Source organism: Astatotilapia calliptera, chromosome 10, assembly GCF_900246225.1.
Source record: "Astatotilapia calliptera chromosome 10, fAstCal1.2, whole genome shotgun sequence".
NCBI lineage: Eukaryota > Metazoa > Chordata > Actinopteri > Cichliformes > Cichlidae > Astatotilapia > Astatotilapia calliptera.
Genome location: NC_039311.1, coordinates 29,780,690 through 29,798,963, shown reverse-complemented (window position 1 = coordinate 29,798,963; position 18,274 = coordinate 29,780,690). Strand labels below are relative to the sequence as shown.

General features: G+C 42.4%; 2 protein-coding genes across 2 annotated transcripts in view; both read left to right on the top strand.

The window, feature by feature from the left end:
* The window catches only part of LOC113030056 (polypeptide N-acetylgalactosaminyltransferase 10-like), a 512,613-nt gene that overhangs the window by 307,419 nt on the left and 186,920 nt on the right, over positions 1-18,274 (top strand). The gene's annotated exons all lie outside the window — the stretch shown is intronic.
* LOC113030059 (polypeptide N-acetylgalactosaminyltransferase 10-like) overlaps positions 3,222-18,274 on the top strand; it is a 61,040-nt gene continuing 45,987 nt past the window's right edge. The window contains exon 1 of the mRNA XM_026181120.1: positions 3,222-4,251. Within this exon, the coding sequence (XP_026036905.1) occupies positions 4,093-4,251 (159 nt within the window). The 5' untranslated portion in view covers positions 3,222-4,092. The remainder of the gene's footprint in view (positions 4,252-18,274) is intronic.

Below are 18,274 nucleotides of genomic sequence, written 5' to 3'. Positions count from 1 at the left end.
CTCACAGTCAAATTCAACATGTTCTTGGGACGCCTGGTTTCATAAGACTAAGAGGATGGTGGGAAAAACTGTTGAAAGAGGCTTTGCAAACTAGTCCTGATGCCACAAGTCTCAAGCTAAAGGCAGCGACAGAGATATAGGACAAGAGGATGAATGATCAAACCCAAAAGAAAATCCTTGTTTCCTGTTTGTTCACACATAAATAACGACTGAAAAGGTATTGAATGGTGGGACGTGAACAGCTCCCAGACATTCCAGCTTGCAGCTTGAACTTTTGCATCAGCCCTAACCAAGCCCAGTGTACCCAGAATAAAAGCTACAGGCCACAAATCAATTTTCTCGTAGCAAGTTGCTTTGCAGGGCATTATGGGTTTCCAGATGACTGGAGACAAGGAGTTAGTCAGAAGCTGTTTTAATGCAGATGAGGTGGGAAAGTTGTTGATTTTTTCTTTCTGTTTGTCAATTTGCCACAAGACTGACAAAATATGTGATATACTGGTGGGTCAGGAAGTTCATTCATTACTTGTTGTAGGTACATGTCCACCGGGGAGAAGATAATTATTATACTGTGTTTATTTCATGCCCAAACATCCAACTAGGCCAACTCATACAGAATTGATGTTAATTAGCTGCAGCTGACTTAGTCGTCATTTATGGCTGGTAAAATCAATGGCAGTATAGCTGATTAATTTCACCTTGGACAGCTCATTAATACACTCTTATAATTAATGATATTCTGTGCATATGGCTTTGCCTTTAGAAGCTCGCACTATGAAAACTCATGTGACAGTCTCTTCTCTGCTAACAACAATTATTTCAAAACTACACTCACACAAGCCCACAGCAGACTACAATACACAACTAATGCTTAAAAAATAAGTGTGCTGGCTGCTTCTGTCTCCATTACAGGCACGGTTGCTTAATTTCTTCCACCACTGGCTCTACCTCAGCTGTATTAAGGGGCTAAAGGTTGATTTGGACCATGCTGGATCAGTAAATACTAGGGGTGGGTTTTAATAATCGATTCATCGATTAAAATCGATTCTGGCTTGGATAACGTGATATCGATTCATTAAAATCCTGAATCGATTTTTTTATATAAATGTATTTTGCCCAAAATTCCAGAATCTCAGGTGAAACGTCACAAAATTTCAACAACCACCAAACATTTAAAACAGTAAATGAGAGCAGGAACACGGCTTCTGCACAAAGATGTAAACACAAAGCGCGGACCCGCGGATCAGAATCAGCGAGATGTCACCTTTCTCACCTCACGGCACGGACACGGTCGGGGCTGAAAGCCGACAGCTCGCTGATTCTGATGTTTCGGCGGGTCCACGCTTTGTGTTTACGCCCTTTCTGCGCCGATTCTAAAGCTGTTAGTTTGATCTCTCTCCAAACAATATTGACTGAACCAGCAGCAAAAGAAGATCCAAACTAAGCTTCACATAAACATCATCATGGACTCCCTCTTACTTTTGCTGTTTGCTTCCACCACGATAAAAATCACACTTCATGCACAGCTCTCTCTCTCTCTCTCTCTGTACTTCAAGAACAGTTTCCCGTCTATCCCCAAAATCTGTTTTCTGCATTATTCGCTTGCTTGTTACGCACAAGTCTACCGTTATCAGCTTCCTTTTTATAGATACAAAAATATGTCAATGTACTGATCTGAATTATAATATTTCTGACTGTCTGAGGCAAAATTTCCCAGATTCAAATCGAATTGAATCGAATCGTGGATCAAATCGATTCAGGACCTTGTGAATCGATATCGAATCGATTCTCGAAATCAGTGACGATACCCAGCCCTAGTAAATACCTTCTCTCGCTCTCTTTTTTTTTTTTACTGCGATGTGCAATAGCTTTCTTTGAAAACTACTCCCAATACATCTTCCAATACAATCGTTACACTGAGATTTTAATTTAAAAAAACACCACTGACAGTATTTTATTAGTGATCTGCAATGATATGATGAAGTTGTGCATGCATAAAATAGAGCACATAAGTCAGTTACTACATGCAGAAGGCCAGGGGTTTTCTTTTCTAACTGTAACATTCGTAATTTGTTAAAAGAAGTTTTGTAAACTGTATTTTTTGTTTGTTTGTTTTTGTATAGTACATACTACATGTTTCACACATCACCGAGATGTAGTGAAGATACCAACTCTGCATCTGTGGCATTGCTCAGTTTAGTAGATATGTTTGCAGTATAGCTGTTTGGGGTGTATTTCTTTACTGTGACATCACTGAAAGCACAGAGGTAATTCCCTCCTGAGTGGCAAAGACAAAATAACCAGTGTCATTCGCAAACACTACTAAAATTGGAAAGTCCTGCCTGTGAAATCGACTGCACAAATATCCATCCATCCATTCTCTTAACCACTTATCCAATTCAGAGTCACAGGAGGGTATCCCAACTGACAGTGCGCAAGAGGTGGGGTACACCCCGAACAGGTTAACAGTCCATCGCAGGGCTAGCACGTAGAGAGAGACAACCACATGCTCTCACATCCACACCTACAGCCAATTTAGAACCAGTTACCTTAACAAGGTTAGGTTGGGATCGTGGCTCAAACATGGAACCTTCTTCATATAATGGTGGAAATGGTGGTGCACATTATCACCTAACTTCATCAGAGTTCCTGGTTCAAATCCTGGCTGGGGCCTTTTGGTGTGGAGTTTGCGTATTCTCCTTTTGCATAGATGAGTAATCTCCAGCTGCTCCAGCTTCTCCCAGTCAGACAAAGTGGTGATTTTACATTTTTCATGGATGTGAGGCAGTTAATTGCCTTAAATCAAGCGGTCTACGCATGGTTAAATGGCTTGTAGTCTAAACTGCTTTGAGTGGTCAGTAAGACTAGAAAGCACTGTACAAATACCAGTCCACTTCCACTACACCTGTGGAAATGCGCTGTGGACTTTACACATCAAACGACTTGCTGTATAGAATTTCTAGAAGCAGCCACCCAATAGCAGGAATCAGCCACCATAACAAGCGACTTCTTATGTAGCCATCAAAGGGAGTATATCCAGTCTTGACTTCCTAATAAAATTAAACCTAAATGTTGTTTAATTTCAGTTGTGACATAAAACATAGAATTTTTTTCTTCAGAAGCATGAAATAATTTTAGACAGCTGCATTCACTTCTATTCATTTAAGACGATCTTCTAGGTAACCTACAAACAATTTCAGTACAATGCCACAAATAAGATTAAATGAAATATTACCCAAATTAATGCTGCTTCATAAATTACCAGGGGGCATCAGCTGAGATGAGATCTGGTGATTCAGAAGGTCGCACCATGTGACTCATATGATTTATTTAAATTCATACTAAATCATTAAACGACTTCCCCCCTTCTCTCTGTGGTAGACAAGTAATTATGTCTCAAGCAATGCTGGATTCCCAAGTTCAGGATAATTTTTTGAAAACTTGCCTTTCTGATTATTTAGCTTTCAGCTCATACACACAAATCGGTCAACGAATTCAATATCAAAGCAACTCTAGCAGTCGTACACACAATCAGGTGCTTCAGGGTCAAAGTTCACGACTTTATAATCTCTCAGTTTCACGTGCAGAAGCAACTCGAATATGGCGGGTTTCACATGTGTGCCGACACTTTCAAGCAAAGTTGCAAAAATAAAACTGGACTGATAAGGAGAAGGCAGCGAACGCTCTTAAAGTTTGGCATATTTACGAGGCGTATTTAAAGGCAGCACAGGCCGTCGGCTGTTTAGAGAACTTTCCGGGCTCATAGACGGGATGATGGTGCTGTAGCTTCACTCTGTTGGCTATAAGTACACAACAGAGACTTTTAGTATGAAGAGTAGTCTTAGTTTCTCTTCGGAAAAAAAAGAAAGGGAAAAAAAGTCATCTGTTGAGGTTGAACCTCCAGCTTCCCTCCTCCCCCCCCCGCTCTGGTTTAACTCCTCACTCCCCCTAGCGGCGGAGCTCCCAGCCGAAGAGCGTCACAGTGCCGGTGTCGGTCCCCACAGTCGGAGTGAAAGTTGTCTCCGCTCGGAAAAGCGGGGGTTCGGGACTCGCCAGTTCGCACCGCCGTAGATTCACGCACTTACTCCCGGAGAGATGAGGCGGAAAGAGAAGAGGCTGCTGCAGTTCGCTGGGCTGCTCATAGCGGCTCTTCTTTTTCTCCCAAATGTCGGGTTGTGGTCTTTGTACAAGGACAGAGTCTTCGACAACTCGCCCGACTCAGTGGACGGTCCGGGCGGCATCCCCCAGATACAGGTAAGGGAGGCTCGGCCGTAGCGGCTTCTGTCGCCGTGTGACCGCGGTGGAGATGTCCGCGAGAAACACTTCAAATGGGAGTTTGTTCGCACTGAGGAGGCGCAGATTCCGCGGAGTACACACTCCACAGTGCCCCTGTTCTCGCTTCGGAAGGTTTAACCCCGATATATCAAGCTTTTAGCTGCATTCCCATGCTGTGCGTGCGTGTGTGTAACATGACTTGCCAAGATGGACTGTGTTTTAGCGCTGTCTTAGCAGTGGGAAGACAGCGGTTAGAGCGACTAGGATGAACGGGAAGCCACGTAGCTAACCCCGACCTGAGCGTGGCAGTAAACTTACAATAACACAGACTTCAGGAAGTTGTCAAAAAATGTGAAGCTCGCCGTGCTGCGTTCACAGGGTGACAGACGTCAGATCGCGGTTAAAAAGTGCAGGGAAGGATTACTTTCACGTGATCGTTCCTTTGTATCCAGACTCTGTTCTTTATCACCTACAATGTATCGCTTTATTTAAAGAATATGAAAAGAACCACCTATGTGTAGGCCTACATAAACGCATGTAGCAAAACGAGGCTCTACAGTCTGCTGGCTAGTTTCAACACAGACGCCCAACCTCTTTTCCCCCCACAGCTCAAGGTATCAGCTTCAAACTGCGTGTACTGCCAAAGTAAGCGAATGACAACCAAAGATGTTCAAATCAGAGTGACATAAACCGTGAAACACTCCCGGGCTTGTCATACTGGGAAGCAGATACGTGGTGGCGGTGTTGTGAATCCATTTTTGAGCGCTCTGTAGAGAAATTGTGCCACAATTTGCAAAATGTTACTCATTGCAGAGCTTCTGCAAGTTCTTGTTTGACAAGATTTTCATGGGCAGCCACTCATGAGAAATAAATGAACATCCTTACAGGCTCTCCGGTCAGAAAGTAGTAGACAACTTTCTAGCTCTGTGAAACTTCATTTTGCCTAAACACAGTTTTTCCCTCAATGCTTTCACATTATGTGTATTATGTGTTCAGTGCGTAGGTTCTCATTGGGCCTTCATCTTAAGGTGATGTTGAAGCAGCTGATAAAGTTGGACTGAGATATTTAGCAGTAGCTGCTATGGTTAGCATCAGCTAAAGTATGAGTAGGAATGTTAGACGCCTGCATGTGTGTAAAAAGAACTTTGCGTTGTTATATCGCAGCATTGTATTTGCTGACACAACCCTTTTTTTGTGCAGTGAGTCATTTCTGTTACATGAAACTGACTGAACCTGATGGGTCACATTTAGAATAGAATAGGACAATAGCTTTTAGTTGTCATTGTACATGTACAACAAAATTGTAGGTGCTTCCTGTGTCTTTGCAGTAGCCTACATAAATGTAGTGTGATGGCACACACCCACATATAGCACTGCTTGAGTGCCATGCCATATAGTAGCTTGTTATGCCCCTCTGCGGCTGCACTGCCAGAGACTTTAGGTGTTGTCTGGGTCTAATTGCTGATTGTCTAGCTGGAAAAGCTAACCTCAGGCAGGTCTTTAAACACACCTCGTCAGCTGACACAAAGGCGTGTCTGAGGTTAGCTTGGAGGAGTTGGCACTACTTCTAATCACCGTGCTTTTTTTTTTTTTTTTTTTTCTCAAAAAAAAAAGCTTAGGTTATTACTTAATTTAAAATAAAAGCCAATATTTCATCAAACTCTGTCAGTTTCCACTTTATGTTGCAACTTTGAGCTGTGTTGTAACTGTATCTTTGATTCCTTTGCTCTAAGAGACTATGAGAATTAAACCAACACATTGGTTGTGCAGGCATGCAGTCGTAAAAGACAAGACGCACAGCTCAGGGGGGATGCTCTGGATGCTACGCATTGGTCACATGCTAATTGGCACCTACAGACTAACAATGCACAGCTGTGTGGGGTGCTTCTTGAACATCACTCATCCAGCGTGTGTGGAGACGTTGCTGGGTACTCTGGCTGCCCAGAAAGACGACAAATGAAAGACTGCCAGAATATTCCTAGTGGAGCTCATGCTCAATAACTTGGATATAGATTTCTGAAAGTAATTATTTGGCTTGTATGGAACACCAAACTAGTGTTACATGATATTTGAGATTTTCTCTTACATTGTGCATTTGTATCCTAATGTTGTATGGGTAATGTTGTAAATTTGTAACCACACCCTGAAGGTTCAGCAGCTAACAATGACTAATGATATATTATGATGTACTTGGTTTGAAAAGTGCACTAAACAGGCAACCTGTAGAAGCCAAAATAAAAATCTGTTGACAGATGCCTCCACTTTCAGCCTGTAAATGAACATACAGGTGGGGATAACATGACATTGAATTTGTCTCAACAGCCAACAGAATGTTTCTGCAGTAGGGTAGAAGAGTAAAAAGCTTTTGGAAATAATGTCATCAGATTCAGTTAGCATGGGCTGACATAAGTTAAAAAGGAATGAACAAGTGAGAGGCCCAAGCTGATGCTGGGTAAGTTATGTTGGTCCACTTTCCTTTTTTTTCCCCAAGAAAATGAAAGGGCCCAACAAATCAGACCACATTTGGTAGACAATGGCAGCTTCTCTAATTCAAATGAGCCAAAATCTGCTGAATAGAGGCTTTCATGGATGTACGGGCTTGCATGTGTGTTAGTGTGAACTTTGTGGTGGTTGCCGATTGCCAGTTGCCCAGTCTAGCAAACTTGGCTGGAGTGGAGAGGACAGAGAAAAGGCAGCTTTGGTGCATCAGTTAGAACTTCTTTCATATCTCTGAATTAATCAAACCACTTTGCTATTTAGCCCGCAGATGTTAATAAATGCCCCCTCAGAAGTCCACAGTGGTGTCTTCTGTGTCTTGTTGTTATCTGTGAATAACATTGCATTGTGGGAATGATAAAGCCAGCCTATTCTGCACAGATCTCTACGGATTACTTTCCCCCGCTCAAGTTTGTATTTGATATCTTAAATGACAAAGAAATGTTTTGAATGGGGATTAAAGGACATCCGCAAGGCAGGGAAAGCCTGTTACATATTAGCAAGCTGTGTGATAACAGCTGTCAGCCGCCACAGCGGTTTGATAAGGGAGTAGACGGCCTGATCTGAAGAATGAAGCCAACTTATACCATTAATAGAAGAGCATTTAATGGCACAAGAATGCTGCAAGTCATTTAACAAGTTCCGTCTTTAACAAAGACGCCAACTCAACTTTTTCGATGTGGCACCTTCAGTGTAGATGGACATGTTCATCCATGGCACTCTGCACTCTGCTAATATAATTCTGTCTGCATCAGGTGCACGTAGTGTAAGCTGTAATCATGTGCCCGTGCATATGGTCTCTGAATGAGTAGTCCACACTGCTCCAGAAAACACAAGCTGGCTTAGCTCTTCCCCACCGTGACAGTGACAGAAAGGTAATTTGCACATTTCCTGGCTCATATTAAGGACTCGTGTTGAAGCAGAGGTGGCTCAGCTTCCTCCTGCCTGCTCCAGCAGTTCAGGTTAAGTGGAGGTTAGAGAAGATGAGAAGAGAGGGTGGAATTAAAAAAAGAGGCTGTGTGGTCTGACCTGCTGCCGGTTGTGCTGAGCAGCTAACTGATTGCATGAGTGGACTGGCTGATAAAAGCATTTATGCTAACTTGCTAAAGCTTTTAATTGTTCTTACACAGTGTTTTGGTATTTTGCTAAAAATGTTTCTTCATAAGCAGAGTTTTGGTCAGGTCTTAACTTCCTCATCAGGAGTGACATCATTGACCTTTCGAACTTAAATACTATTCTTAATGGTCTTGAATATTTTTAAAGCTATTCAAATCAAGTTGCCTGATTTTTTTTTTTTTAAACATTAATCTCATTTGTAAAGGGGGCCTTTAATGCTCATTTTCAGAACATACTTTTATCCCCCTTTGGCAGGCAGCACTGTGGGCATCCAAGTTTGTGAATACTAACTCGAATGGAGCCACGTAGGAATATTCAAATTGACACCATAGATTTATCCACTAAAAATCTCAGATGAGTTTGAATATGAGTGCCCTTGAGGTCAGGTTTTCTGAGAGTCTTGCCATAACCAAAGAAGGAAGTGACCTAGGATTTTGAAATTGATACCATAGGTGTATCAACTTGAAATGTTGGATGAGATCAAATCTCGGTGATTTTGACTGTAAGGTCAAGTTTTATGAAGATCTCATGAACATGATTACTCAAACGATGCAACTTAGAATTTAGAAATTGATTATCATAGATGCATCAACTTGGAGGCTAAGGGGTAGCCACTATTTTTATCTTTACAGTAGCTTTACTGAAATAGCTTCACATCATTGTGTGGACAAAATAATCTGTATACTCAGGCTTGGTGTAGGCCTTCAGGTCACCCTCTGTCTGTAAGTTCTGCTCTCCTTCTAAGGCTAGTTTTCCTTTAGCTCGGCTTTCTTCTGATTGGCTTCTGCTAGCTCTGTGCTTGCAGCCAGAGTTGAGTGCCTGAGATGACCAACGTTATTGTCATCATGCTGAGCTGAGATTAGGAAAAAATGTGTAAAGTGATGCATTTAGAGCAGTCTGAATCCTGAGCTTTTGGCTGCGGCCAGCATGATTATGAATCTGAATAAAAGGTCATTTTAAATGAACAATCTCCAAATGTCACCGCTTATAGTTTGAGCAAAAACCAAACACAGGGGACAGCTGTACAGCATCTAGCCTTTATTGGTAAACGTGAGTTGGGGCGATGTGCAAGTGTAAGGCAGGTCTTACAAGTCTATCACAGGGTTAAAAGAGAGAGACGGAGACCAATTCACACCCACTTAACATGCATCTCTGTGGATTGTGGGACAGAGCCGGAGTACCTGGAGAGAACCCACTCGGGCACAGGGAGCACACACAGGAAGCCGTCAGCTTTATGACAGGTTCAGACTCTGCTGTGAGGCAACGCTCCTATTCACTGCACCAACGTGCCGCCCACAATTTTTCAGAAAACCGCTGATGATCATTTTATGACTGGGGCTGCTGCTACCAGATGTGCCCAGCTGTTATGTAACAGATAACTATGTTTGGGCCAAGACTTTCCATTCATTGCACCTTTCGCTGATAGAATCTAAGGATGAATGCAGGTAATTAAAGCTAGCGAACATCGAAGGCCTGCTCGAATATCATTGGTCAATCATGCCGGGACTACAAATGACTAAAAGCAGAAACTGGAAAGCTTTGGCACAAAGTGTCATCCCTTGGCTGCAGATTCCTCGCTGCAACTATATGTTTATAGAGGTGATGATGGAGAGACTCATGCTGTGTTTACTTAGTTTGTTCAACGCCTGGAAACAGCTGGTTAGCAAGAAGAGATGTTCACAAATAGTGTTGCAGTCTGTCAATATTTACTGCCAGTGATAAATGTACTCAGGCCAGGGGAGTGTCATTGATACAGTATATCGGTTGTGTTTTAATGTCACTGGAGATGTGTTACACCTTTGTGCTGCAGGCTACGTCAACATCACCATCGCAGTGCTGCTAAAATTACCAGTACTTGTTTTTTGTCTTACAGTTTTGGTTGTCGATTTTTTTTAATTTATTTATTTATTATTTTTTTAAAGAAAGTCTTTGAGGTATGTGTGTGCGTTTGCTGATTTTGGCTGATTCGCATTTCTGGTAACATCTTTTTACTTTAACCTCTTTTTGACTGTTTTGCATTGGGAAACCTGATTTATAATATTTCTCGGTGTACTGTGGAAGTTATAGGAGTGACACTTTCTTTACACGCATACTACATGTAAATGTAGTGATATGAAAACAGGCTGGGTCTTTTTTTCTTTTTATGTGTTAAAGTGTTGATGAAAAACATGTCATAGCGGCAGTGATTTTTAGGAAGCTCTGCTCTACACACAGCTCTGATTTTATGGCTCTGAAGTGGTTAAAACTTGAATTTTCACCATTGCAGATACTTATTGTTTTGTTTTAGGCACTGATGTGATGTTTGTGAAATTTCATGTGATTTTTCTATTGCATTCCAAAACAGCTGATGGCAGTTTCTTTGTGCCTCCTGACTGTAAACAGAGATATAACATTAAGGTTGAATATGCAGCAATAAGTACTCACCACAGCAAGTAGCTCCACATGTTGGACTTTTTAGCCTGGATGCCCTTCCTGATGTAAACTGCAAAGGGATTTGTTTCTCCTTCCTTTGAGCTTTCACTTGTTAGGCGAGTGTGTAAACAACTATGGAGCCACTGATTATGCAGTTATTTAAAATTTTCAATGATCATTAGGACAAATACTGACCTGGAGGAAACTCAAGCCCAGCTGAGCCTAAAACTAGATTGAACTCCATATACTTGTTAGTCGTCCTAGGTCAGGTTCCATTTATACTGGCTCCTGCTAACTGGATGTGATCAGTTCTGATAAGTCCAGAAGATATAGTGTGCACTTGGAAAGAAAGTTGGCCAAGATTCACAACCCTGTCACAGCGAAATGAGAATCATACAGGCTTCTGTACACTGGAGGCTACATTTATGAGCCACACACTATAGGGTGGGTTACTGTTCATTCATCACTGCAGGACCTTGTGCATTTCGCCTCTGACACATGTGCAGTGCGGTACACTCCTTGACTCACACGCACTTGCATATACTGCTTTTACAGTCAGCAGAAGGTCACTCAATGACAGCCTGGTCTTATTAATGAGCAGAGCTCATAGTAAACAAGGACATTTATGTAGAGTGCCTCAGGAAAAGGGGAATCCTAACAGGGGAAAAATATTGCAAGAACATCTTGTTTAAAAATTTTTTTTTTTTTAAACTGCAGTTTGTTGAACCACAGCTTACTGGACAAATTACTCGAGCGCGCGCTAGTTTCTGTATAAATACCCCCAGTGCTTCAGTCTGATTTTGAATTCCCTGGCTGTCTGCTTGTGATGTATTCCTACCCCACAGTCACAATGCAAATCAGATATTTGTTTGACCCTTCTGTCCTCCAGGCTTCCCACGGGCCTCGAAAAACATTGAAAGTCTGACATTTGTACTTTTGGGGGAAATAAACAAACCTTTGATGCTTTATTTACTTTTTATTAATTCCAAAGAACCATTTACGTGCTGTTATGTAGCTGCGGCTTCACAGACGTATGATTGGACCCAATGAAAGGATTTTAATTGGGAAACTGCATTTTTAACCTACATTGTTATAGACGAGCAAATACTTTAATGGCAGTGTATTGTACGCAGAGACTCTCTGTACATATTAGCATAATGTGGGTGTTACTTATGAAGCCCCTTGAAAAACATAACACGTTAAATAAATGATATCTCCTTTGGCAGCCAAAACTTCTATAGGGAGACGTGTAGAAGTAAGACTTGACATTTTTCTCATCTACAAAACTAAATTCTAGGAACTGGGCCAGCTAGACACAAAGTCATCTAAATGCCCCAGATTCCGATGCCCCGGAACGATCGTCTTCAGGGCCTGGTCCCTGCTTTTCCTCAAACTGTTTGACCTGGAGCTATGTGTCTGTTTCCACTGTTGCTATTCTGATAAACATTAAAGTTGAATAAGAGTTTAGCCTTTGGTCCTGTGAAAAAATCTCTTTTCTGCTCTATCGACGTTATGTGGGAGAGAGGGAATGATGTTTCATGCCAATAGCAAGCAGCGATTTCAGAGTGCTCGGGAACCTCGAGGCTGCGCCTACAGGAAATCTGAATCCAAAGTGTGCAGAAACAAAATTGAAATTGAATGGATTTAGGCTGCCCTCGCAAAACATGTTCTTGCACCAAAAATACACGCACACAGGTCTGGCCTTCCAGGCACGTTTCTGGAATTGGGAGTAATTTTAGGCTGCACTGAATTTCTTTATTTGACAGCAAGTGTAGGAAATGCAAGCTCTCTGCAATTAAGGAAATCACATCAACGCTCCGAATCCTGTGGGGTTAAGAGCAATTAGAGGGGCTGTGAGTGCAGGATTAAGACAATTTAACATGGTTTATGATAACCGCAGTGCGAGTTCATTACACTGCACACAGCTGTACATTAGGATTTGGTGAAAATAAGAGCTCCGCACTGCATTCATTTTGTACTCGCTGAGGTAATTGCTGAGATCGTGAATGTGGATTTAAAAAAAACAAAAAAGAAAGATGAAGAACTTGTTGGACCTTTTTTTTTTTTTTTTTTTTTTTTAAATTAGGATTTTTGTGTGCATGTATTGCTTAGTTTTACATTAAAATACTTAATTTTCATATAATCTAACTCCTTACGTGATTTGCTGTGTTGGGCTGTGCATTTAAATAAAATGCTGCCAAGTTCAAAGATACGAGCACTTCTTTGTTGTTGCTAGCATGGTCCTTTACTTTAGCTAGAGCTTAAACACGGATGTGCTGCATTTAGTCACATATTTCATTCTTTAACTTTTCTTTTTTAGCTGATGCACTGAATGCAACACTCTGCTGCTGATTCCAACACGCAAACCTGGCGCATAACCAATGCCAATATTTATTCTGCTTTTGTTTAACGTTTGTATTCCAGTGAAACAACTGTTATTATATGTCATTTACCCGCTGAGTGATCTTTCACCTCTTAATCATGCTATCACCAGCACAAAAACACTCACCCACCGATGACTGTAAATTCCTATATATCGGCTGATTTATGGAGATTGGCGCGCGGGTATGTAGTAAAAAATGCACTGATTGCAGTTTTCTTGGTCATTCTGGTGTTTTTAAACATTAGTAAGTTGCACGATCTTCTCTCACTTCCTCACAACAACAGGAAATAAAGCACTCTCTTCTATAGGAAAGAAGTACAGATAATTAACAGGGGAAAATGTTGTGTTTTCTCACTTTTGCCTGACATATTTTACTTTACTAAGCAAAAGTAGGTGCAACAGGTTTGTATAACAAAAAGCCAGCAACTCCCTTTTCTGGTGTTTCTAACTTCACAACGTAACGTGATGTCAACTCCTTCTGTTTGTCACTCGGCTCCATAGTTTTCCTTGTTTCTGCTTTGATCCTGTGACTGTTCATAATGAAGCTCCTGGCTTGCGGCTGGCTCTGAGCTCTGGGAAGCTTTAGCTTTAACCACTTTTCCCCTTGTTAGCTGCTTTTAAAATGTCCATGTTGAGCTGTTACAACTCCACGGTTTGCTTCACTAGCAGCTGCCGACCTGTTAGGTGCGACTATTTGCCTGTGACGCTGGCTGTGTGTAAAGTATGAAAGGGCCCAGCATATAAACAGACTTGCGATCACCAGTCTGAGCTGAGAACGCTAAAAATCATCCAGCTCTGGTCAATCTCTAATGTGAAAATGTCAGGGGGCATTCTTTTCATATTTACATATAAAAACATACAATGCGTTAAAGTGCAGGCAAACACCTTTGCCATGCTGTGTAACCCCTAGAGGGTGCTAAAAATACAAAGCAGAAACCCCACAGATGTCAAACAGGATGAGGGTACAGAAACTCAAAATATGTTGAAATGACAGTGAAGACTACTGATCATCTCACAGCCCTGAATGATCGAGGTGAGGTAGGTAACAGAGATGACGTTGTGTTAGCAGCATGCATGTATGATTTATTGATTAGAAATACGAACCAGCAGTGAGAATATGCCACTTGCATCTTATCTGAATCTTCGGTGGGAAGCTGTGACTTCTTTTTCTGGACTGAACGTATGAAAATTGGACAGTTTACTGTTTCGTATGGTAACGATGAGCAGCATATTCTGTTTTTGGAGAAGATGGGAACTGAGAATGTTTTCTGCTTGTTCTGCTGGAAATTAATTAGTTGCACGATCCATCGAGTGCTTGTTTCAGCAAACACTAATGCGATGGTGCTGTTTTCATACAGTTCCACAGAGGGCTTTTTTTTTCCTGCTCTGCAAAAGCTGAAATTTTCAATGAAATGCAAAATATGTAATAGAAGCAGCGAATTGTAACATGAGATGTGGTCGTAGTGAGATTAGAGCGAATCACCCGGCTGCAGGATTTTGCGATCAGGAGAAAAGCTCTTAACATCAGTACCTGATGCAGTCTCACTGAGCTGTGGGCTAGCTGTGCTGCTAGACTGGGAAATGAGATTTTATCTTTAATGTGTTAAGCCTCTGGAAATGAGGGAGACTGAGGGGTGAAAGTCATTTGCAAAGACAAGTGGAGTTACTTGCTGCAGTCTCAAGTTGTTGTACTTTATCACTCTGAGCGGAGAGAGAGAGAGAAAGGAGGGAGGAAGGGAGGGGAGGAAACACCTCAGGAGAAAAAGGCAGAGCACGCGGGTAAAAGAGGTGTTTGTTCACAGTCTGACTTTGTTGGAGAGCGTTTCCTCCCCAGGTTCCTCACACAAGGCAGACGTTGAATCGCTGCTGGCTGCGGCACAGACTGAGCGCGTGCAGAGGCTGCTTTGTATGCCTGGCAGGGATCTGCTGCCCCAGATCAGCACAAGGAGCCAAAAGAGGGACAGGTGCAGCTGAAAGCCTGTGGATACAGAGCAGGGAGTCAGGCTTTTAATTACAGCCACGTGGGTTATGAAGCCGCTTTTTTTATGTTCAGATGATTAAGCTAATCCCTGGATGCTAATTTAAGGCCCACACTGTACTTCACTGTGCTGAGCCTCACACAGAAGAAGGTGCACTGTTTTATGTGGACTGTATAATATGTGTTTATTTATATAATTAGAGTGGCCTATTTCTAACATAAATTTGTCTTTAAATCTACATAAAGTCACACTAACCACTGGTCAGGTGTTTTAATTTCCCCTTTCAGAGATTTTTCCAGAAACTGTTCTTCCGTATTATTTCACATAGAAACGGTGGCCTGAATAATTTAATCACTGATGCAATAGTTTTTCTGTTAGTTTTAAACACAAGCAGAAAACCTGCGTTATAAACTCTGGAACTTTAAAAAATCTCAGCACAGAAATGAATGATTATATTGAATTAGTTCCTATTAGGTTATCGCTGAGTGTTGTTTGATTGGATACTGTTTGTGTGGTACTAATTTGGTGTCAGACCACCTTAAGAATTCCACTCAATGGATAAATAGTTGGAATTGTGTCACAGGTTGGGACTGCCCTCCTATCTTTTGTGTTGAGCTTGAATACAGACAATGAGTCTCAGCATGCAGTAGCAGCCAGTGGGGAAACCCTGGACTGAAGGCATTTGTGTAATGGGTGTTGACTTGTTCCCTCATGAAGACGACCTTTGATGACCTTCCTGTACCCTTAATGAGGAGCTTTGGCACCATATCCTCCCCTCCTCCCCTTTGTGAGTGTGGACGCTTCATCTCTTTGCTCTTGAATGCTTTGCTTCTTATATTGATTTTTATTGATTTTTATGCTGATTTTTTCCCTTTTTTCCGTGTGAGCTTACCTGCGATAACTTCTGGACACTTGTAGATCATTAGGACTAGAGTGTTCTTAACAGAAACAGCAACATTTTATGGTTACCTTGTCCTCAGCACTCCGTGTGTCTGTGGCCTAGACACAGCTGAAGCCTGATTACAGCGTCTGGGCACCGAGCAGCCTCAATAGCCTGGAAAGGTGCTAACCGCTAGGCTAACTAGCAACAAGATGCCTTCCCTCTCCACAGATGACTACCACAGCCTCCTGCAGAAGATTGCAGTACTGGAGACAAAAATTCATCGCTTAGAAGTAAACGTGGAGGTAAATGGACTGTGTGGAAATGAAACAACCTTGCCTTTGATTCAAAACAATGGCGATGAGCAAGCTAGTACACAGCTAAGGAGCACAGATAACATGACCAAGAAAGTAGACTCTGTGCATTATTATAAATCCTCAAGTGATAATCCCCCCTTAGACTGTCTTGGTGCAAAACCAAGACATAAATCATGGCTCCTGGAAGGGGGAGGACGTATCACAGGCAGGGCACAGCGAGCTGAAATCTCTGAAACCGACTGGCCTTCACTTCCTACGAGACAGAGAAGCTCTTCTACCCCTATATACGGGAGGAAACAGGACTGGACAACCGTGAATAGGAAGGTTAACAACAAACCTCCAAAACAACTGAATGTGAAACTGCAGAACAGATTTGCTCCACTATCAAAGGACCCTGGATCTATATCGGACAACCATCCATCTAAAAGCAGCGAAATAAGGTCTGAAAATCTGTTGAAAAGTGAAAGGCCACAGGGAAAGCTAAAGGCTAGGCCTGAAACTCTGATTGTGGGTGACTCTGCCGTAAAGGATGTACAAAGGATGTGCGGTAAGAACACTAAAGTCCTCTGCTTTCCTAACGATATGGTCAACAACCTGAAGGAGAGAATTCTTCAAATTGCAGATGAATATCCAACTGTGACAAACATTGTTCTGCATACAGGGTCAAACGATGTGTCCAAACAACAGTCGGAGGTTCTGAAACGGGACTTTACTGGATTATTAAATACTGTAAACTCTCTGAATGCAGCTGTATTCATCAGTGGACCTGTACCGCCGGTCAGAGGAGGAGACGAGAGATTCAGCAGGTTGTTTACACTGAATAAATGGCTTATATCAGCATGTGCTGACCACTCAGTGCACTTTATCGACAACTTTAATATTTTTTGGGAACGCAGGCATCTGTTCAAAGCAAATGGATTTAATTTTAACAAGTCAGGGGTGAAACTGTTCACCTCCAACTTGTTTTATTCCATACGTCATCCATCCGTGCTTGGTGCCAAGGCTGAGATAAACGAGGAGTTATCTCATAAAGAGGAACAAACAGTACTCCAAGAACAGACAAAGCCCAGCAGAAACCTTGAGGAGGAGCTCCATTTGCCCCCACCCGGGAAGAGCCTCAGAAAGGAGAGACATCCATGGCATCTGAGGAAGAGCCTCAGAAAGGAGAGACATCTAAGGCAAGAAGAGGGGTCCCTATTTGCCTCCAACTCTCTCAACAACACCAACGACCAGGACAAGGGACCACGACCTTCCCCAGTCCCCCCAACCCCTGACAGGCCATCACCCCCCCCCCCCCCCCCTTCTCCCTCCTCCCCACACCTGAAATTCACTGAGGAGATGATGGAGCGGGTCAATGCTGGGCTCAGATCTACCCCCCGTCCCAATCCCTTTTTGTCCCCCATAAACCCCCCACCAGAGCGGCCAAAGGTTCGCCATCGAGCCCCACCCTCAACAGAGCAATCTAAGTCACATTGCCCAGCCTCGCCCCCCTTAGTTCCTCTTCATGCCCTGTCTCCGCAGTCTGATGCGTGATGTGTGAAGGGTCCGGGCTGTGAGGATTATGGCAGTGATGACTTTTCCCAGGAGAAGCTGGGACCCTGTTTACTAGAAGGTTTTAAAATTTCTGTACTTTTAGGTGACAGGAGACATGTGGCCTGGTCAAAACACAGAGAGCTGCACTCTAAAAGATCTTTAAACATAGTAAACATACCTTGTGTGCCACAGACTGCTCCCAAACACGAGGGGACAAGTAATACCTCTAAAACACTTAAGTTGGCTTTATTAAACATTAGATCTCTAGCTGGGAAAACATTTTTAATTAATGATTTAATCACTGAGCACAGCCTTGATTTTATGTTTTTAACTGAAACTTGGTTGGACCAAAGTAACAGTGGAGCTGTTCTCATCGAGACGACCCCTCCTAACTACAGTTTTATCAGTGAGGTCAGGCCGAGCAGGAGAGGAGGAGGGGTTGCTGTCTTATTTAATGAATCATTTCAATGTAAGCAGCTATCTCCTGGAAGTTTTCAGTCTTTTGAATATGTGGCTTTACAGCTAAAGGCCCCATCCAAAGTTGTGTTTCTTAATGTTTACAGGCCTCCCAAATACTGCACAGACTTTTTTAATGACCTCAGTGAACTGCTGTCTGTGATCTGTGTTGATTTTGACTGTGTAATTATTGCTGGGGATTTTAACATTCATGTGGACAACCCTCAGGACAAAGGGACTAAAGACCTGAGTAACACTCTGGGCAACTTTGGGCTGACTCAGCATGTAACAGAGGCCACACATAATAGAGGACACACTCTTGACCTACTGATCTCCAAAGGCCTGAGCATTTCAAAGGTTACTGTGTCTGATGTGGGCCTGTCTGATCATTACTGTGTTTTCTTTGAAAGTAAAATCTCAGCCCACACAA